This window comes from Vanessa tameamea, chromosome Z, assembly GCF_037043105.1.
Source record: "Vanessa tameamea isolate UH-Manoa-2023 chromosome Z, ilVanTame1 primary haplotype, whole genome shotgun sequence".
NCBI classification, from domain to species: Eukaryota; Metazoa; Arthropoda; class Insecta; order Lepidoptera; family Nymphalidae; genus Vanessa; species Vanessa tameamea.
In genome coordinates this window covers 14,569,389-14,591,839 of record NC_087341.1, presented here as the reverse complement: position 1 = coordinate 14,591,839, position 22,451 = coordinate 14,569,389, and the positions used below count along the sequence as shown (strand labels likewise).

At 36.5% G+C, this 22,451-nt stretch overlaps 1 protein-coding gene across 1 annotated transcript in view; it reads left to right on the top strand.

Moving 5' to 3' along the window:
- Nucleotides 1-11,763, top strand: part of LOC113404156 (E3 ubiquitin-protein ligase MYCBP2) — an 86,948-nt gene extending 75,185 nt beyond the window's left edge. The window contains exons 47-74 of the mRNA XM_064220405.1: nucleotides 137-283; nucleotides 371-470; nucleotides 554-651; nucleotides 730-909; nucleotides 1,794-2,021; nucleotides 2,272-2,459; nucleotides 2,543-2,696; nucleotides 2,857-3,095; nucleotides 3,175-3,306; nucleotides 3,429-3,652; nucleotides 4,257-4,368; nucleotides 4,496-4,729; nucleotides 4,810-4,924; nucleotides 5,018-5,202; nucleotides 5,287-5,439; nucleotides 5,594-5,764; nucleotides 6,542-6,655; nucleotides 6,986-7,074; nucleotides 7,191-7,398; nucleotides 7,573-7,745; nucleotides 8,266-8,455; nucleotides 8,560-8,820; nucleotides 8,988-9,173; nucleotides 9,358-9,465; nucleotides 9,677-9,874; nucleotides 10,624-10,782; nucleotides 11,011-11,119; nucleotides 11,246-11,763. Coding sequence (XP_064076475.1) covers nucleotides 137-283; nucleotides 371-470; nucleotides 554-651; nucleotides 730-909; nucleotides 1,794-2,021; nucleotides 2,272-2,459; nucleotides 2,543-2,696; nucleotides 2,857-3,095; nucleotides 3,175-3,306; nucleotides 3,429-3,652; nucleotides 4,257-4,368; nucleotides 4,496-4,729; nucleotides 4,810-4,924; nucleotides 5,018-5,202; nucleotides 5,287-5,439; nucleotides 5,594-5,764; nucleotides 6,542-6,655; nucleotides 6,986-7,074; nucleotides 7,191-7,398; nucleotides 7,573-7,745; nucleotides 8,266-8,455; nucleotides 8,560-8,820; nucleotides 8,988-9,173; nucleotides 9,358-9,465; nucleotides 9,677-9,874; nucleotides 10,624-10,782; nucleotides 11,011-11,119; nucleotides 11,246-11,367 — 4,577 coding nt within the window. The 3' untranslated portion in view covers nucleotides 11,368-11,763. The remainder of the gene's footprint in view (nucleotides 1-136; nucleotides 284-370; nucleotides 471-553; nucleotides 652-729; nucleotides 910-1,793; nucleotides 2,022-2,271; nucleotides 2,460-2,542; nucleotides 2,697-2,856; nucleotides 3,096-3,174; nucleotides 3,307-3,428; nucleotides 3,653-4,256; nucleotides 4,369-4,495; nucleotides 4,730-4,809; nucleotides 4,925-5,017; nucleotides 5,203-5,286; nucleotides 5,440-5,593; nucleotides 5,765-6,541; nucleotides 6,656-6,985; nucleotides 7,075-7,190; nucleotides 7,399-7,572; nucleotides 7,746-8,265; nucleotides 8,456-8,559; nucleotides 8,821-8,987; nucleotides 9,174-9,357; nucleotides 9,466-9,676; nucleotides 9,875-10,623; nucleotides 10,783-11,010; nucleotides 11,120-11,245) is intronic.
- The last annotated feature ends 10,688 nt before the right edge of the window (nucleotides 11,764-22,451 follow it).

The window sequence follows — 22,451 nt, the reverse complement described above, 5'->3', positions numbered from 1 at the left end:
CTTAAATATAATTGAAAATATTTTTTTTTTATTACAATCATATGTGTATTATTAATATTTTATATAAACTCTACAAGGGTTAAGTGAATTGCGAATACATGATGTATATCACTTAGATGCTTATATCAAATTACAGGACAATATTTGCAAATTAATCCATCCCCACTGGAGACTCTGACGCGTTCCGGCACCGAGTTGCCGAGCACAAGTCGAGCGCATATATCTGAAATAGACGCCCCTATTCGTGAGGAGGAAGCCGGCGCCTCGAGTGCCCCTGATACTGGTATAAGTTGCATCAGACACATTTTACTTTCTCTCTAATGATATTATTTACTGTACTGTATTTAAATGTACTGACGTTCTATATCAGCTCCATCTGTGGTGAACGTGTTGCCGCCGTCTTTGCGTGCGCTAGTCGCGCTCTGGGACTCACTAAACGATGCCGATCAACTGATTGTAGCTACTGATAAGTACGAAACTAATTTCAATATCAATTTAATGCAATAATTGTCCTGGCTGCTTATTATAGTAAACGTTTTGTTTCCTGTCTTAGAAATAGAAAAGATCTCATCGAAAAAAATGAAAACGAGGACTCAAAACAGGTAGTACGCAAGAAGAGAGATTATAAATATGGAAGAGCTCCGCTCATGGGTAAGGTTTCAACATGCAATAATAATTAATGCGTCCTTTTGATATATGATTTGTTGTAATGGTGTTTCGCTTCGGCAGTTGCCTGCGAGCTTTGCGGTGGTGGCATGGTGCCTCCGCCGCTAGCGGCGCATATGCGACACATGCACCCTGGTTGCCGGGCGCCCACTGTCCGCGGATACGATCGCTGCGGACAGTACAAGCAGGCAGACTCCTTTCCTAATGATTCGACCTCGTCCGAGTGTGGACAGCTTTCTCAGGGTTAGTACTAAAAAAGTATATTTCATAAATTATTACATTTAGAGTGTTAAAGTAATTTACAATTAATTATAAATTATGCTCTTTCTGAGGGACCCCACTTTTGTTGGTAGTTTAACTATTCGTTAGCGCGTAAAAAATGCGTGCAAACGGTCAAAGCGATGTAAAATATATTTTTTGAATAAAGGAGCATAATGGAATATTATGAATTTGAGCACCTCATCAGAGTATGTGGCAGTTAAACTATAGATATTGCTTACACAGTGATATTATCAGCCTTATTCTAACTTCTGGTTTGAATTACAATAAAATTTTAATTGAATAACAATTTTACGACATGTACTTACGAAGCAATGACATTGAAGTTTGTGCCTTTTTTTTTAAAGTAGTTTTAGGAATTGTGACACTGTGGTGATCCGTGATGATATATCCCAATGATATGATTAAATATAAACAAACCTTAGATTCAATCATTCCATTTCAATTTGCTAGTAGCTCTACTATATTATACACTACGATTACAAACCGTTCTTGTATTCCAGTGAGAATTTAATGGGAACTTCAGAAACCGAGCATAAGTTTATATTTTTTATTGTACTTCACATTTTATAATGAATTAATCAATAGTTTGACTATAATATTAAATATATAAAAAATATAATTATCTATTGTCATTTTGAAGTAATTAGGACGTCCCTCATATTTTTGTGATTGTGTTGTTTTTCGATATAATTTTCTTCATTACTTAATGTATTGTTATTTTTTATCTTAACTTGATTTCCTATGGCGTTTCTTTTCCAAGCTATTATATTTTTAAGTACATTTTCTCTTAATTATATTTTTATTTTTTTCTTTACTCTTTATTTCGATCCTCGCAACCCGCACAGACCTTATTGGTGTGAAAATTCGAGCTACCTTAGTAGCGTACCAATTGTGGTACTTGTACTGCGAGAAATGCCGCGAGCGCGCGTTGAAGGCCCTCGCGCGTCAGCGAAACAGACTGGGCGCGGATGACGGTCGTTTCGGCTTCGACCGCCCCCCGCCCGATATCGATCACCACACCATGAGAGACAACGCCACCTTCCTGCTCGACCTGGCACCGCTCATCAACTCAGGTATCCTACTAAGTCTCATTTTTCAAAAAAAAATTATTTAGATAATATGTATTAAAAGGCAACGTTTCACTTTAAATCGCTTATTATAGAAATTTCTATTTATTCTCATTATGATTTTTACTCTCCTAAAAGAGTAAAAATCATAATGGAGAGGCTTATGGCCAGCAGTGGACGAGTATGAGCTGCTGCTGATGATGATGATGATTTGTACTGTGTTAGACGTGCATTTTAATTGTTTATTATATGACAGAATCATCAAGCAGTTCTGGTTGGCATGAAATAGGTGGACGCAGTCCGCCCACGCCACCTGGCAGTGTATGGCAGCCGGCGCCGCCATTCCAGTGTCTACCGGCTTTAGGCGCTGCGCCCAAGACCACGTCAACCGTTCCCGATACCGCAAGATATCATTCGCTAGGAAGACCACCGCCGGCAACTTCGGTAGATGCCATTTACCGTTTAAATTGAATTATATATATATTCCATTTGAATACACGTATTATTTAACTATTTGTGTTATTTAGGACGAGATACCGTCAACGTCTGGTAATGCTGGTGCGCAGTGGGCGCGAGTGCCTCGCTCCGTGTCTATGGGACAGGCGGGAGGGCGAGATCTCGCAAACGCGGCGCGTCCACTTCAGGATAACATCGAGCCAGACCCACAAGAAACACTTTCCGGTAACTAAACAAATTTAAAAAAATAACATAATGCTTTTATTAAGTTAAACAACCGTTGAAAAACAATTATGAAGTGTCAAAATTTGGTAAATGATGCACAATAGCTTCTGAAGTATTTTATCTAGGATGTGGCGTTAAATGAAAACAATGTTTTTATTAGGAGTTGGCTCGTCCCTCTTAGCCCAGCCAAGCGCAGCTCTGCAGAAGCTAGTGGGTGCGGGAGAATGGGCAATTGAAGGTTGTGCGGTTTCTGCTTTTGAGTCACCGCAAGTCGACCCCGATATGATCATGCGCAGTCCAGTTCTCGCCTTTATACTTGCCAAACGCGACCTCCCATCTTGCCGACAGAAGATGGATGCTGCAGTTCGAATAAATACGATCAGACAGTACGCTTTCGAAGTAAGTATAATTATATAGAGATAATGTCATGTATTGTATTTCAAAGTTTCTGTTTTTAATTCTAATATACACTTCAAAGGCACTAAATTGGCTACTGCGCTCGACATCTCAACCAACTAGCGTGCATGATGTCATGTGGTGGTTTTGCAACGCGCTCGACAAGTTCGCGCGCATCGTTCCGCCGCCCCTCTCTTATGATGATAACAAAGAGGTATTACTTTGTTTTCATTTGAATAATATAAGTATATTATAAAATCATGAACCACCTCATTAGAAAATCTATCACATAACAACAATAGTGTAATTTGTGATGCTCGTCTTTCTTATTTAAAGAATATGTGCAATGACTGGAGCCGGTACCCGACTCCGACGGCATCGGCAGCAGCTATATGCCCTGGTGGCCGAGCAGCGCGGGGTGCGCGCGCCGCCTTCCACGCATTCCTCGGTTCTGTGAGCGCTCTGGCGCCGTCGCTACCGCCTGCCAGCGCTTCAGCGCTACAAGCCGTGCGCTGCTGGGCGCTTCACTACTCGCAGCACGATAGATCATTCTTGCACCGGTTAGTGTTTTGAATTGTAAAATTTTTGTACTGTGAACTGATATATGAACAAAGGTTTTTATTAATGTACGCTTTTGCTGACTAGTAATCACATTATGTTGACTTATAGTAAGTGATAATCACTCAGTTCTGCCTGCCAGTTTATTTTGTTTTAATAATTATTTTTTATCGAATTTGGAATTGGGTAGCCGAGACGGTCCAGTGGTTAGAAAGCGTGCATCTCAACCGATGACTTCGGGTTCAAACCCAGGCAGGCACCACTGAATTTTCATGTGCTTAATTTGTGTTTAAAATTCATCTCGTGTTCGGCGGTGAAGGAAAACATCTTAAGGAAACCTGCATGTGTCTAATTTCAACGAAATTCTGCCACATGTGTGTTCAACCAACCCGCATTGGAGCAGCGTGGTGGATTATGCTCCAAACCTTCTCCTCAATGGTAGAGGAGGTCTTAGCCCAGCAGTAGGAAATTTACAGGCTGCTAATGTAATGTATGTAATGAATCTGGAACTGTGGTAAAACATAAATTGAATGTTGTTGATAAAATACATGAAAATGATCTGTTTGCTAAATTATGCGTGTGAACTGTTAATGCGGCCGGGATCAGATCGCAAGTGTTTAGCGTGATAAGCAAGATCTTGTCACATGCCGAAGACAGCGCGTATGAGGAAGGTTTGCTTGGTGCTCTCCAAGAGAGTTATCATAGCTATCTCACTAAGGTATGGTTCTTATTGATCTCTTTGTAGAAATACAATAAGCTAAGAAACCTATTTCTAAAATGTAACGTTTCATAGACCTGTGTGTTGGAAATCAGGTTGAACTAATATATAATTTTCCCACTAACAGCAACAGGAGTTTATATGGAGTTGCCCCGATGTTACTGGCTGGTGTGAAGTGAGCGTTTCATCGCGCCCCGGAATGGCAGGCGCATTGACTGACGGCAGCACCGAGACCTTCTGGGAGTCGGGAGACGAGGATCGCAACCGAGCTAAATGGATACAACTCTTATACGCCGGACCGTCTCATCAAGATCGACCACATATACTTTGTGTACACGTTGACAATACTAGAGATACCGTGGTAAATATTATATAAATTATACATGAATGATAGCAAAATCGAGTTTAGGTTTTTTATATTGTATTTTTTTTTGTTTTTAGAATAAGACCTTGTTGATGACATTCTTGTACAGCGGTGGATCAAGTGACATGACTCATATGCAAGATATTGAAGTCGACCCTAAGGCGGCTACTTGGGTTTGCTATACTTTACCAAGTAAGTATTGATATTGACTTTTAGTTTTAGACACTTAAATAACTTAAATATACCCGAACGTATCTCTTCTAATATATGTTTTTTGTTAAACAGGATCATCCACTTCTTCAGTACGTTTGCGGTGTGAGCTTCGCGGACCAGAAGGTGCTGTGCGCGTGCGTCAGCTACGCGTACTCGGAGCACCCATAATGGACCCTGAGCCGCATTCATCTTTGCACCCTCTACACTCGTTGGCGGAGAGAGATACACTGCGAGTGTTTCGATTGTTGACGTCTCAAGTGCGTGCATTATATTGGAAAACATCCGAATTGAAATACTACTACATCCATAAGCGCATGTGAACAAATAAATTTACTGCACAGGTATTTGGCAAACTTCTGGAATGGGAGCAAAGTAGCAGCGAGTCTGGCGAGGGCGGGACAGCCGAAGAGGCAGCAGGAGACGACAGTGATTTACGGGAACACGTTGTTGGCATCCTATTCGCTGGACACCAACTTACTTCACTGCAGCGACAGGTTAGTTGTAAATTATAAAAGAGTTTATGTTTGATTTATTGTAAAATTATATGAAAAAAAAGGAAATCAATTGTAATTGAAATGAATAGGTTTGAATGAATTTAATGTTTTGATTAATTTAGCTTAATATTCGTTTCGTGTTTACTAAACGCAGGTTATGTCGCACATCGTATTCGCGATCGGGTGTGAAGCGGCCCGAGTGCGCGATGACTGGGAGACTGCTCTTCTTTGCGCGGAGGCGGCTGACCGTGACCCCGACGATCTACCACGGCTGCCTCTCGTCCACCACCAGCAGGACAATTACTGTTTTGAAATGCTTTCGCTAGTTAGTTGTTTCATATTTTTATACCACTTAAACTATAGCAATATGTTTTTAAATCGCATTCATAGGTGGTGAAATTTAACTATAGTAGCGGCACGCTATGATGGCCGTTTTGACGTTTGCCCGCTCATGAAGTTTCGTATTTAATAAATAATTACATCAAAGGAGCAAATTGTTGTTCTTTATTGTCAATAGTGACGTGCAGTTAGTCATAAAATTTATCGAATGTGATTTCTAAACTACAAATATTAGGGTACCGGGATAACTTTTTTTTTTTTTGCGTAAACGTGTACGTCACACTCTCACACTCGTCCTCGTAGTCGGTGTTATATTTGTGTTGACAGTAAATATTTTATATTTTATTTTTTATATTTTGATAGTAAATGTTTTTGGTTTCTTTTTTTGTATCAATTTATTTCTTGTATGTAATGTGTTTATAAAGTTATTCATTCTAATTCCAATTTTGATTTAAATTGATTTCGTTCGAATATATTACTTAAGCTTATTTTATATATTTTTTATTAAACCTTTTTAATCAGATACTACTTGCAACAAAAACTTGAATTAAATTACTTGCAAAAAAACAAAGATTTGAATATATTATATCGATAATAAATTTACATTTCACATCACTTTTTTAATGTGTCAAAACGGCCATCGTATCTTGCCGCTAGTATAGACGAACGTTTATTTGTGGCGATCGAGGCGCACTTTTAAGTAGTATAAAGTAATTTTGTTTCTTTAACTCCACGTCGATTGTTTCTGTTCTTGTTAATATAGTTGCTGGCACTCAGTGGTAGCGCTGTGGGGCGCGCACATCTCGCCCAACGCACGGAGCTATTAGCCGACTTGCTGGCTTTGTTGCACACGGGCAGTGAACGTGTGCAAAGACAAGTAATTACTTTTACTGTTCTAAGGTTGTTTAGATAAATAATCATCTATGAATCTTATTTTGTTCTTGATCTTCAAATCACACGATCCAAACAAAATATAATCAAATATATTTTTTTTATAAAGAATACTAGCAATGCCCCAAATTAATTAAGGAATTAGTAATATTCCTCCTTTCAAGTTTATTACTTGTATTAGGAGCGGGTACGACAATAGCCCAAGGGATCAAGATCGATCCTGCGACTTTTTACATCGCTAGGCGACCCGTAAACCATTGCGCTAGTGACGCTTCGCGTATATAAAATAATAGATTTAATTTCTTTTTGTGTAAAGGTCATATCATTACTACGCCGGATGATCGCTGAGGTACCGCCGCAAAAAATGTTAGCGGCGCTAAGTTACGGTGGAGATATAGCGGTTAGGTAAGATAACTATTATAAAATATTGTGTTACAATACTATTCTAGATTTCAGTTACAATAGTTATGTGTCGCTGATTAAAACAATGACTATAAAACTCGAAACAATATTTTTTACAGGATAACACTACTGGACCACTTAGTGTGTTACGTTGGCAAGGCAATCACGGTACAAGTCAAGGTGAAAGGTGGAGGCATTGTTAATCCTGGCACAGTGACCTTAGGAGGCAGCGTCAGCCCCGTCCCACCACAAGTCTGGTTTATGCGTGGCGAGACTACCAAGAAGCACGCACATCTTGTCGTCAAACTGCTGATAGATATGGCAGAGGTAAGATATTATACACTTATTGTTATTAACGAATAAATCAAATATTGAATGTTTTTTTTTCCCGACAGTAATTAAACTTACGGCCCTTGGGACATAGTCCTACGTTTTTTATAACCTCAGAGTTGGTAATTTAATTTTTTACTTACTCAGATTTACTTAATTACGTTTTCGCAGGATAAAGTATCCAGTTCTTGGGGCATGGAGACACGCTCCGCTCTGGTGCAATATGTGCGTGGGGTTGCGTTAGTTGACGAAATGGATCGTCGGCCCCCACGCTGTATTGCATCGGCCGTCGTCTGGCAGGCATTGGCATCTCTATGTGTCTGTGACCACCACCATATCGAACTGTAAGATTATATAACTTTTTATTAGTTTTTTGTATTATTTTGTGTTATTAAAATAATTTAAGTTAGGAGGAAATATCTCGTGGAAAATATTTTTTCTCAACAATTTCTTAGCCAACCGCACAGTTTATATTTTTGTACTCGAGTATGTTCGCAAAAACTTTATTTTATTACTCATATTTTCCGATGAGACAGCGGTCGGCCACGACTGGCCCAAAACTTAGTCATACTTTTGGAGGCAAGGGTGCTTAAACAAGTAACTTCCAAATTTTGGAATGCTATTGAAAACTTCTTGGCGAATTGAAAAACCCAATTACTTTTTACTGAAGTAAAACGGGATTTGAATCTAGGACATAGAAATGTTTACTTATAAGCTAGTTAACGAGTAAATATAGTATATTTACAATATTTAATATAATATAATCTTAAAAATAATTAGTGTTTTTTACTTTCAAATTGTACTATAAGCTTAGTTATAGTACAATTTGAAGTAAGTTTAGTTATTTAATATAAACTCTCCTAGTATAAACAGATCAAACGAGAGCCGAGATAATCGCGGTCGGGATTCTGCTGCTGAAACTAGATCGCATTGTACCAATCACGATGACGGTTCTACGCTAGCTGTCATAGAGTGTCGTTCATGCGGCCCGTTGTGCGCAGAGTGTGATCGCTTCTTGCACCTCAATAGGGCTGCACGCAATCATCAACGACAGGTGAGTGAAATTATTATTACTTTAGATAAGTTTTCTTATAACACGAGACAAATTTGACGTATGGTTTTATACTATTATTGAATTGGTGATGGTTTATTCGATAGATATGCAAAGAGGAAGAGAGCGCCATCCGCATTGACATACACGAAGGTTGCGGGCGAGCCAAGCTCCATTGGCTACTGTTGCTCGTAGATCGACGTACGCTCAAGGCACTGGTTGAGTTCCGCGGACTCGAGGGCACGGGGACTGTACCGACTGAGACAGAAGGTAGCGCTGGGCTGGCTGGCACGTGTCGCTTCTGCGGAGCAAGGGGAAGTACTGGACTACTGGCCATAGGAAATGTTTGTGCCGACCAACAATGTCAGGTAAACAATACAATAATACAATTTGTTAAAACTATTCAATAAATATAAATCATCCTTTGGATTCGATAGTTTTTTTACCGTTTCTAACTTTATAAATATTTCGTTAAACTAAAAATTGAATATTATGTGTAATGTAAATAATTATGTATATATCTTGTTATGTACAGGAACACGGTCGCGAGGCCTGCACTCGCGTGCACAGTTGCGGTCACGCATGCGGAGGCGTACGCGATGAGAAAACTTGCCTGCCGTGCTTGTTCGGCTGCGCCGGATGTGAATCGTTGCGGCAGGACGCAGACGACATGTGCATGATTTGCTTTACCGATCCACTTCAGGCTGCGCCCGCTATCCAGGTAATAAAACATAATATATATAATAATTTAATGTATGCTTGTAATTTTTTTTTATAATTTCTATATCAAATTTCAAATAGACACGACACGACAAAATTAACGAAGATATTTGGTCTGGTTAAATTTTGAACTTACTGCAACATACCCAAAAATATTTTATTTACACTGTAAACAACTGTTCCAGCTGACATGCGGGCATGTGTTCCACCTGCACTGCTGTAAGAAAGTCCTGGCGAACAAGTGGGTCGGGCCCCGCATTACATTCTCTTTTTCGCAGTGTCCTATTTGCAAGGTAAGTAGATTAAATTGACATAGAGGTATGCTATAACATGTGTCGATTGAGTGGAGATGGATCAGTTTTAAATAAACAACACAAAAACGTCCAAAGACGCATGATTTTTTGTTAATTTAGCGTTCGAATGATATGTTAATGACTTTTAAGTCTGGATAACATATGTGATATGATATAAATATTGTAACAGTTAAAACAATTGTACGAACAGGAGGATATGACTCATTGGACTTTAGAAGAACTTCTGACCCCGATACGCCGACTGTCCGAAGAGGTTCGTCGCAAGGCGCTGATGCGGCTGGAGTACGAAGGGCTGGCGGCGGGCGGCTCTCGCGGCCGCGCTCAAGAAGACCCCGCCACATACGCCATGGAACGCTACGCCTACTACGTCTGCCACAAGTGCGGCAAGGTTACCGAAGTCGTTTTCTGTCTTTTATTTTGTAATATTTTATTTTATGTCGACTCACATTGGTTTCGTTTGTTATCTTCTTGGCTTACTGGCGATTGATTTCGACGCAGTTTTATTGAGTTATCATACTTCATACGTTTTCTTGATTATTGTTGTTCTCTGCATGGTTATAATTATTTTTCTAGTAATTAAAGTAATTACTTATAAAATATACTTCAATCTTATCTAATCTTTTTGACAGACGGGTTAGTGATGAGAAACAGAAAATATAACATATAACGAACGATGGAATGCGTAATTTAAATTATAATTCCATTTTTTTTTAACTTATTTTTCTAAAAAGAGTTATACCAGCTAAAGAGACCCCAACCAAAAGGACCCCAGTTCCTAACAATATTTAATAAGGATTTTTGTAATCGATATTTGTAGCAGTTGCTGCCTGTTATTCGCGTCCCTGCCGTCCGACCGATGTAACGTTGTACAAGCGTCTATTATTTTCATTGTTTCTATTTAAATTATATGTAAAATAATATGTTCGTCATTGCAAAGTTATGTCGATCAGAAAAATTGACATCTGTCTAAAAGATGAAGCTATCTTATACAGGGTATAGTGTCTATATAATGTTATATTGGCAGGTTATTCAATACAATGGATCTTTCTAATAACGAGTAATTGTGATTACTGTTTCTACGCATAAACAAATCTGGTATGCTGCATTCCGATTTATTAACTCAAGGAACGCGTTCAGGCGTACTTCGGCGGCCTGGCGCGCTGTGAAGCGGAAAGCAGCGGCTGGTGGGAACCGACGGAGTTGGTCTGCGGCGCATGCAGCGATGTTGCGGGCGCGCGCACGTGTCCGAAGCACGGCGCGGACTTCCTCGAGTACAAGTGCCGTTACTGCTGCTCCGTCAGTATCAACCACCACATACCACCCACACTTGAGTTTAATGTATTCGAAATCAAATGTCTTTACAACACGATTGTAAACACATTGAAGGTGAAACGTTTCATCGTCCGTTTAAAATCGTTTTGAACATACATTAGTTCATTCGTCTTCATTCTTCGACTGCTTTTATAAATATATCGTAATTAGCTATAATTCAAATCTTTAAATACTATACATCTCATTCTGCAGGTGGCAGTATTCTTTTGCTTCGGGACGTCGCATTTCTGCAACTCGTGCCACGACGACTTCCAACGTGTTACAAACATACCCAGACATTTATTGCCGCAATGTCCCGCTGGTAATTTAATACATTTTATAATTCGGAAAAATTATTCGTTAAAATTTATATGTAAAGCAGTATAATTTTTATATGTGTTAAAAGAGAATTTATAAATCCTTTAACGACGTGTAATTTTTAATTCAGGACCCAAAGGAGAGCAGCTTCCCGGATCATCCGACGAATGTCCACTCCACGTGCAACATCCGCCGACGGGCGAGGAGTTCGCTCTCGGCTGTGGAGTCTGTCGCCACGCACACGCGTTCTAAACCACCAACAATTGTCCGATCGAAATCCATATAACTTGCACACATTAATGTTTTGTCTTAGCAATACTACCATTTTAATGTTAGTCGAAAAGGAAACTTAACCACCCCGAACTGACAGATTTTGATCGGAAATACTCGCTTATCTTCACTCATTGAATTGTACAAGACCTGACCCCGGCTAGTAACAATTGGCAATAAAATATTGGCATCTTTGACCGAGCAAAGTCCTCTGATTGAAATCCTACAAAGTGATCAACTGAAATAAAATATGCGCATAATATAGTCGTCATGGTCTTCATTCTGCGCAAACGCAGGGAAAAGAAGTGACCATGCGTTTCTCATTGGTAAAACTTAATTGTTTAAATTGAATATAAAGGAAAACTTTGCCTTTAAATGACCACTGAGGCGATTGTTCCTAGTATCAATTGTATACAATCACCGACAGCAATTTATTTACAATTCGGTCGGTATTTGTTAAATATTTAACCGATATGATTAGTTAATAATTATGTTAGTATTGCGTTTTTTGACGATGCGTTTTGGAAGATATATTTATAACTGTCCAGTCACGATGAGTTTTATAATTTTAATTTAATATTTAAGCAGATATGTTCAGTTGGAGGTGTGTTTTGGTTTTGTTCTTAATATTTTTAATATATAAGAATTAGTTGGAGAGTTATTTATTAATAAAATATTATGTATTTAAATTGAATCGAGGCTCTGTGTTAGTTAAATAGTTATTCATTTCGTATAAAATAAAGCTTCATCAATATTCTCACAGCTTCCATCGGCAATCACAACGTGGACTCGCTCGTAGTCGACACTCGTGACCGAGTATATTACTCATAGATATTAATTGTATTTAAGCAATCATCGAGTAGGATTTTAGTAGTAAATGTTTTAAATGCATATTTAATAATATTGTTTTCTTGATATACGTACACGTATTATGCATTAAATATACGCGTTGTTATTATATATATGAAGCAATATTATACACGGTCACTAAATATGAGAAGGGGAAAACGCGCACATTCAATCAGTGAGATACTCTTTTGTTATTATGAAATATATATAGTAGAACTTACATAAATACTCTTGTGTTATAAATTGATGTCTAAGATTACTCATTCATTGCTCTTTTAAAATTATAACGGTGTGCTGTTTCATGTTCCGATTCGAGTCTGTTTTTTTTTCACACAGACCGTTGTATGCCATTTGACTTATTTGATTATATATTACTCATGCCAAGATCTTGCAACTCGTAATGATCGTCTTTGAATGAAATCACTTCTACTCTCTTTCAAGTCAAAGAGAATAATATTCAGAAAAAATGAGTTGTCAGGGATTATAACATTATGGTATTTCTTTGGTTTAGAAATATTTCACAGTAATATTATATATGAAAATTCAATAACTACGCCGATATTAAATTGCGGCAATGAGTGTATCCGTTTTATGTATTACCATATATTCCTATAATATGTAGTAGCTGTAATAGATATTAATTAATCGATGTTGTAATATCCTGCCTTCTCTGTATAATCTTGTTTTTGATTGATTTTAACATCAATTATGTAATTATAAAATTAAATTCTATTATACTTTGTATATCTATAGTTATGATGTTACTTTTATTGATAATATTATTGTTTGAACTACTAGGACGAGGCGAGTCTGTAGCGAAAAAAGTTTTGTGAGAGTGTAACCGATACGATAATTTTATCAATCGTGACGTCACGTTATTGAGAGCCACCTCTCGTGCATATCTAACTCTATGTACTGCGGCGTCGTCCGAAGTCATAAAGGTTGCATGCAAGGAAATTCTAGAATGTATAACGGAAGCATTAGAAATAATATGCACTACTATTCGCATTGTCTACTTCGTTGTTTTATGTCAACCTGTGTTTCGGTTTCACTTGTAATTGAATGTCGTGTCATCGTAATAATAGATGTTGTAATGATTTAAAGTACATTACTGTGTCTCCTCAATAGGATCTCATGTATCAATAATATCTCCATGAAACATACAGGTTTAGAAAATTCCATAGTGTATTGCCTTCAAAGGCTATCACATAAAATGACGATACTATATATTTTGAGCAAACGAATTGGAGAAATTATTGAAACAGCAATAGACTAATACTATCTTTTAATATTGATGTGCTATATCAATGTATGTAAGTTTTGAGAAATTTCTCCTCGTTCGTGGGCGGAGCCTCCTTGTAATCATGGAAACTGATAAGAGAATGGAATTAATGCGGACCTCTAAACTATACCACTCTGGTAAATAGTCAAAATTGTCTGAACTATTTCTCATCTATAACTTAAACGTAAAAATACTTTCGGCATATGTAACAAAATTATTTTTAAAAATCACTCACGGAATACATGTCCTGCTATTATAACATTGGGTGCACCTTAGTCATCTATGTAATGAATGATAAATAGGTTACGGAACTAGGTAAGAAATTTTTCAGTAAAGCTTACAATACGTACTGTTTTGTTTCATTTCCTCGGCCCTCAGATGCTCGTGTCCTAAGATATCCAGAGAGTTTGTCAGTGGCCTAACAACATAGTTATGCTTGTGTTATAAATGTCATCTCGACGAACCTTTATGCTGTAGAAAGCGTAGAGTGATTCAAATTTATGTTTATGTTTATAGCAATCATTCGTTAATTTGGCTTGTCCGGACGAAATATCTATATTTATGGTTACGAAATTTTGTTGATTTTAAAAGTCTACTAATCAATACTTTCACTTAAATCGCAAACGAAAAATAAACAACAAGAAAAAATAATTTCAAACTTTAATAACAGACGAATTTGCGACTATGCATAAATTTGATTTCTCGGGCTATAATTTTATCTTCTACTGCAGTTCTATTTTTTCTAATGTTTAATTACAGTCTTGATATATTCATTTAGTTTAATCTAAAAAGTTTACATACTTATCAAAAATCTTAATTCGAAAGTAATCCTGCACTTTGATGCAGCTTATGAGTCCATCAGTGTATTATTCGCATGCTTGACTTATTAGACAGAAATATGATCGCTCGGCTATTATACATGATATAAATATATGTAGCTTATAGCCGTTGTATAGTATAGCTTATTGCGTTGCCAACGCAACCGGGGATACTGTAGCTTTCTATTTTTTTTTAAATATTGGACATCACATACATGACTCTGAACCCAATTATGGAATATCAGAAGTAACGACGGTACCACAAACACCCAGACCCAAGACAACATAGAAAACTAATGAACTTTTTCTACATCGACACGGCCGGGAATCGAACCCGGGACCTCGGATGGCGTACCCATGAAAACCGGTGTACACACTACTCGACCACGCAGGTTGTCAATTTCTGTGTTGTTATTTTTTAGAATTGGATACACACATACAAAATTTTTTCATCGTTTTATCATGAGTCGTCAACCAAATTACCTCGCTGTCGAAACCAACAAATACTTATCACTTTGTTTTTAATGGAAATTCTCCGTACCAAGTTTTGTTCTATTATAGTTGCTGGTTTTAGAAATGATAAAGTATGTGTAGCTTGCACAGATACTTAATTTTGTTTTTGACTTTCGTGTATAGCGAAGGCGTCCTATCTAGCTTAAATAAAATTATAGTGAAATATGGTATAAATAAAAAAAAAACATGGATTTTATTTCACTTGCGGTCGTAAAATCTACATAAATAATATATGTAAGTTATACGGAATCTAAAACTGAAACCGTGAGTGGCAATGAATATAAACATGAAACAAATACTTATATTTTTTGTATTATAATATATTCATTAAATGCGACGTACCGAGATAAATCGTTGCGAATTATCGGGGGCCGAGATGCAGCTCCAGGCGAGTTTCCGTCCGTCTTGAAAATCGAACGTAAAATACGAAAGAAAAATGGTGATTATCGTTACCGTCATCATTGTACATGCACTGTACTCAAACCTACATGGAGCCTGACTGCTGCTCATTGCATCCAATCACTAGAACGTAAGACATCGTCGGGAAAAGGCGTTATTAGGCATAATTTTTCTTCTGACCAAGAGTCTTCATTTAGCAATATATTGTCGATGTTTAAAGAACCAAATTATCGTAAGTTGAAAAAAAAGCGCCAAAATGACATTGGACTTTTACTACCTTCATTAAAAACCACTAAACTTAGTTCAGTCGATTATTTTACTTTATACGGTACTAAGGTTTTGACTTTAGGGTATGGCGTTACTATAGGTTCTAATGGATCCCTCGGCAATGCTCTTAGTGTCAACAAGCCGTTGCAAGTTTTGGATGCTGTTATTATTAAGTGTGCATCGCAAATGTTTTCACCGGCATTTTGTTTGGGTGGAATTTGTGGTCTATGGCCTTCTTCCCGACCTGGTGACTCCGGTGGGCCCGTATTACATGTATCTGGTATTGTCGGTGTTTGTGCAGGTAAAGATTTAGTACTGCCAAAAATGAGTTATGATAATAATGAAATAATGAGTTATAATATGAAACGTAGAACTGTTGCAATGTTCACACCTGGAAGTAGTTACGTCGATTGGATTTCAAACGTAATAAATTCAAATTCGTTATAAATGTTTTATGATTTACCTGAGGTAACGTTCATATTTTTATGTAAAGGTCTTTTATTCTGATAGTGTATAAAAAGTGATCTTATTATAACAAAAAAAATTTAAACTGAACTTGTTGATTTGCATTATTTTTGCTCTGTAATTATTGTAAGAGTTAAATATCAACTATAGTAGTTTTGTTAAGTCTGTTTGTTACTTCAATAAAACGAATCTCATTTCGAACTTAATTTGATTTGGTATTATTTTATTGATTTCGAAATTTATTCCCTTAAATTATTCGATAATGCTTTACACTATATAATTATAGACTGTCGTATTGACACAATACAAATGTATCTATTGAATTTTATTGGGCAGTCTGATAGTCACCGCAGTAATCTTTCTATAGTAGGTACAGTACAGTAACAGCCTGTAAATTTCCCAGTGCTGGGCTAAGGCCTCCTCTTCCTTTGAGGAGAAGGTTCGGAGCATATTCCACCACGCTGCTCCAATGCGGATGTGTATCCACCATGATACATACGTGGCAGAATTTCGTTGAAATTAGACACATGCAGGTTTCCTCACGATGTTTCCCTTCAACACCGAGCACAAGATGATTTATAAACACAAATTAAGCACATGAAAATTCAGCGGTGTTTGCCTGGGTTTGAACCTGCAATCGTCGGTTAAGATGCACGCGTTCTAACGACTAGCCATCTCGGTTCATTCTATAAATTCAACAAAAAACCTCGAGGGACCGCTCTGTCAATTGTATATCAGGCAAGGGCCATCTTTATATACTACCCTCTACCACTTCAAGGAGATACTTTTAATGAATGAGTTTTCTCACATGTTAAATGATAGTGGAGACTATTGACCTGCAATGGCTGACAATTTTTTATTTTTATTAAGACTTCGGCAGCGCCGAGCGGGTGTGAGGTGGTACTGTTTTTTTTTAAGAATGGTGACATAATACTTTTTTTTTCCCGAGTCTTTTATATAAGCTTCTCTTAACAGTTTTCATGAATCGTCTCGCCAGACGACTTGACGAGTTCCAGCCATCGGAACAAGCTGGCTTTCAATCAGACTTGGCAATTTGGCAGCAAATATTTATACAAAAAATTAAATAAAAATAAACCAATGAAAATATTAAATTGTAAAATTAGAAAATGAATCTTCAATAAGAAATTTAAAAGTAGCTACACTGGTAGGCGCATGAAGCATGCTCGGCTAAAAAATGACTTATTTGACATTGAAATTTGTCCACTCACGATATTTAAAAAAATATTTATTGACTAATGTTATGGGTACTTATGTCTAGCAGAGTTGTAAACCCTCTATCATATATACCAACAATGATATAATTTTATATATATACAATTATTTCATGATGACTCGCGATACAAAAAATATCAGTATTAAAATTCAGGAGCAACAGCCGCCATGTATAAGGACATGCATATATAAGTGTTATAAGTATCAGTTCAAAATGTTTCATATGACAAAGATTAATTCTATATAAAATATATACCAAACCTTAGAAAGGTAAATTTCTTAGAATATACTTTAGTAAGGTTATCGTAGATTTAGCAAATCAATAATTATTATTTTACTATCTCATCCTGTGTCTGTATTTTTTTACAGTAATGGGTTGTCTGCTTTCCCTTTAATATAAATATGAATGTGTCAGAAAAAAAAGGTAAACAGACGTTATTAAAATACAATCGGTTAATTAAAAATGTCTTTAACATGTATTTTGTTACAGACCTGTAACTACGTTAAGTATTACATTTTTACAGATTGAGATGGACATTGCTGCTCAGACATCGCAGGTTGATATGTCGAGTACGCTTATACATTCGAATCTCCGAGCCTGTGTTGTTGAAGAAGAAATTGACAATTTGCAAAGATAAGAAAATAAATTAAGATTCCGATGGAATTCAAATTAGAAAAGATCTTAGTGTAGAATCCAACAAACACCAACTTTGAGAATCATATTAAACTTATGCTTGGGAAACATTAATTTAATCAGAGTAAGGTTATACATACATTTGAAGCGGTACACAGCATATCCCAGTACAATCGTTTTTAGCACATAGCATGATATAGAAATATTATGCTACGCAGTCTAGCACAGATTATCTCGTAATGGCTAAGTCAAACAATGAGAATACAAATTGGCAGAAAACACTAAAACAGACCCATGTTAAGTAAATAGTTGCCTTTATAAATTTTGAAAAACTACCAATTAAAACTATCCTATATTAGACAATATATTGACAAAGTAAATACAATAACTCATTTTCAATCGAGAAGTAGACCAAAATATAATTTAAAAAATGGTTGAGTATGTGTGAACTAATTGTATGGTTTTGTTTTATCGTTTGCTTATATTTAAGAGATTATTTTTTTCAAAGACTAAAGAAACGGTTTATTCCAAAATAATATATTAATTGGTTTTGTTTTTAAAGCGAACAGTGATTTATGTATTCCATTATGAGCGCGTTCAATAAAGAACTCAAAATTATCACAATTAAGACCGTGGTTTGTCCCATTCTATTAATGCTTAAGAAACTACTCCATCTAGTTCTCAAGAATAGTGGAATGTATTCCAAAAAGTCTTGAGATTACAAACCTAATGTCTAAACAGTGACCGTAATTTCATACGAAATCGAATTCGGACGCTTTTAGGACTTAGGGATGCGATCAGCAATGACGAGACAGTAAGCCGAATCGAAGTAAGTAAGTTATATTTGCCAGGAAATTTAGTTGGCAACTTTAACATGTAGTTTTTATGTCATTTTTGTAATTGTGCGCGCACGCCGTAAAATATTACTCTCATTTTATATTTTATATAACGCACCAAAAGAATTATACTTTTATTTCACGTGCGGTCGTAAAATATACATAAGTAATAAATATACTTAAGTTATATGCAAAATAAAACTGAAACCACGATTGTCAAGGAATATTAACATGAAACAAATTCTTACATTTTTTATTATAAATCTCGTTACATGGCACATTACGTGACAAATCGGTGCGTATTATTGCGAGCCAAGATGCATCTCCACGCGAATTTCCATAAATCTTGAAAAATGGATAATCTCCATTTTTCAAGATCAAGTAGAAAACAAAGATGGTTATATCCGTTATCTTCATCTTTGTACATGCACTGTACTCAAGCCTACTTGGAGCCTTACTACTGCACATTGCATCCAAGGATTAGAAGATGATATATCGTTGGCAGCATTTAAAAAAAGGCGTAATTAGATTTTTTTCTTCTGACCAAGAGTCTTAATTTAGCAATATATTGGCGATGTTTAAAGAACCAAATTATAGCGAGAAAACAGAAAAGGTGGAAAATGATATACTACTACATGTTTGTTATTTCACATCTATTTCTAAATTTACTAAATCGAGGTTAGACGATTATTTAACTAATGTTTTGACTTCAGGGTATGGTATTATCACAGGTCCTAATGGGTCCTTCGGCGATGCTTAGAGTGTCGACAAGCCGTTGCAAGTTTGGGATGTTGTTATTATAAGGTGTTCATTGGATACATTTTCGCCGGCGTTTTGTTTGGGAGGAATTTGAGGTCTATGGTATGCTTTGCGACCTGTTGACTTCGGTGAACCCGTATTTTATGTATCTGGTTTTTTAGGTGTTTGTTCAGGATATGATACATCAAAAGTAATAAATTCAATTTAATTGTGAATGTTTGAAGCCTAACTAACGAACCGATACCGTTATATTGCCTTACTAATTTCATATCTTAAATATAATTGATATGCATTATGGTTGGTCTGTGTTATTGACAGAGCCGATAAAAGACGCTTAATACCACTAATCTCAGAAAGTAGAATAATATAAATAAAATAATTAATTGTGGAATTAAATTTTTACTGTGGAGGTTTAACTTATGACATATTTCATCAAATTTAATGTAAAGTTAGAGTTAATGTAAATTCGCTCCTCAACCTCGACAAACGGAATTCAAAACAGATTTTTCACAAACAACTCTTGATCACTGTGTTTGCATTGAAATTTTTTTATATGTATGTATGTATGTTTAGTAAATAAAACGTATGTCAAAAATAGTTTTTGACATACAAATGAGATTCCGGGAAAAAATAATCAACCTAAATCTTTCATATTCTTTGACAGGATTAATACTTTTGCTTGGTAATGCGATGTTATTTGTGCATAAAACAATTAAGTGGAATGCAAAAAATATTTCAAAACTTTTAATTACTCATACCCAAGGCTTGTTTCATTTTCTAGTCAACCCATTCACGACATATCAATCTGGTAGGTAATAAATATGAGATTGTATTGTCTGGTGATAATACTTCTTTAATTTTGTTAATATAAAGACGTCAATATGTTAACAAGAATGAATTTTAACCGCAACAATCCTTTTTGCGAAATACCAGGAATTAGCTATTTTACACTAGGTGGTCTGAGTATTTGAATGTTCTAGGAATCATTCTGTGTAAGAGATTCTGCTATCCATCCATAATTCAATTCGCGTACAAAGTCATCGAAACAAGCTTGCATATATTTCGCACTTTTTGCAATATCTCAATCGTATTTGTTTCCGAACTCGAATCGTATTTTTTTCGAATCGATACGACTTGGGAAAGTTCAAGAAAAGAGCCTATACATTTCCTAAAGGGCTGGTGTTCCAGATGTTTACCGACGGTGGTAGTCACTTTCATCAGATGAGCCTCCTACTTGCTTGTCACCTAAATCATAAAAAAAATATTCATATACTAACTAGCGTCCAGCCCTGGCTCCATACGGGTGAAATTTATTAATAAAGCAAATAAGAAGTGCGCTAAGCAAGAAAATTGTAAATCGATAGGTAGGCATATTTATTCATTAGCTTATAATATAAGTAATTAAGTATATCATAAATGATAAAAATAATAATATAAAATTGACTTGAGTCGTAATTTTACGATTACCCTTCTGTAATCAGAATTTGTCTACGGATTATAGATTCAAATTTGGATGATTTTAACTGCAACATGTACTACTCGGATAAGTACTAATTTCACAAAAGACATCTCTTTTTACGTTGTACATGATTTTAAAATATGAATGCGAATTATATATATATAGTATATAAGACAACTTTAATCTATATTAAATTCTCAAGGTAAGTAAAATTTTTGTCTGAATAAAGATTAATAATGAAAAGAATAAATTTACTATATCCTTGTTTGGTTAAATTGTAATAGATAAAAATATTTACGAATAGTTGGGTTGGACGTGGTCGTTGGTTTAGTATTCCCCGAGAACCCCCTCTAGGTGTTGGAGGCCCGCATAGGCGGGCCGACCGTCAGGGCGTCACGGTAGCATGCGCAAGCGATCCCGTGGCGCCCACCGAAAGACGGAGAGGGTACCGCTGGTTTTTTAGTGGGTAAACCCGGCGTACCTGGGCGCACTCGGCGTCCAGGGCTCCGGGGAGTCCCACACACCCCCCCACCTGGTCGTTGGTTTAGTGGTTTAGCCGAGAGAGAGGGAGAGAGAGAGAGTAACAGACAGACAGACAGAGTTACAACTTGAAAACCAACAATCTTAGCAATTCTTTAACACCAAGCTACCTGTGATATTGAAATTACAAAGCCCGTCGCTTTATTATTATTATCTCCGAAACTATATGAATAATTGACATTGCAAAGGAGAAATATGCTGACTATACTTTGGTTCGGTAACTTTATAACAGCGTAGTATTATATCCTAAATGTTTGTATACTGGAATTCAAGTTTTTTGAACAAAAACGATAAATGCAACTAAAATGGTAAATGATAATGCAACTAAATTGAAAAAATGATTCTTACAATAAAAAAAAGTTGAAGCCACAAAATATTTTTTTCTTTTAATAAGGTATATTGCCTCCACGCGCCCTTATTACAGATTCAGATCTAATTGGGATTAATAATCGGTCTTGCGGAATATTGTTCCATTATTGAAAAATCGCTGTTCTTAGTGTTGCCTCGGTTGTGGGCACAGCGTCTCTCGCATATACAGCTTTTTTTTAAACAATCCCAAACATGCTTAATGGGATTAAGATCCGGGCTGCATGCCGGTCAATTCATGGCACGTATGTATACATCTTCGCAATATTGTCGAACTTGTGCAGCGGCGTGGAGTCGGGTATTATCATTATCTTGTATTACAGTAAAATTTTCGCCTATTAATCCCTTGAAACATGATATCGATGAATATAATGTGCATTCGCCCGATCATCGAAATGCCACTCCAAACTATACACGAACCGCCTCCAAAAGGAACACCCTTCTCAATGTAACTTTGAGTATATCTATCCCCAAGTCGACGATAGACTCTTCTGCGACTGGTCCTACACTCATCGGTGAAAAATATGGTGAAGATGCTCTTCAGACCAAGTAAGATGTTCACGCCCAAATCTTAAATTAGCTTGTCTGTGAGCTGTAGATAGCTTTGGACCATTTACTTTTTTAAAAGAAGTGATTGTCGCTTCCT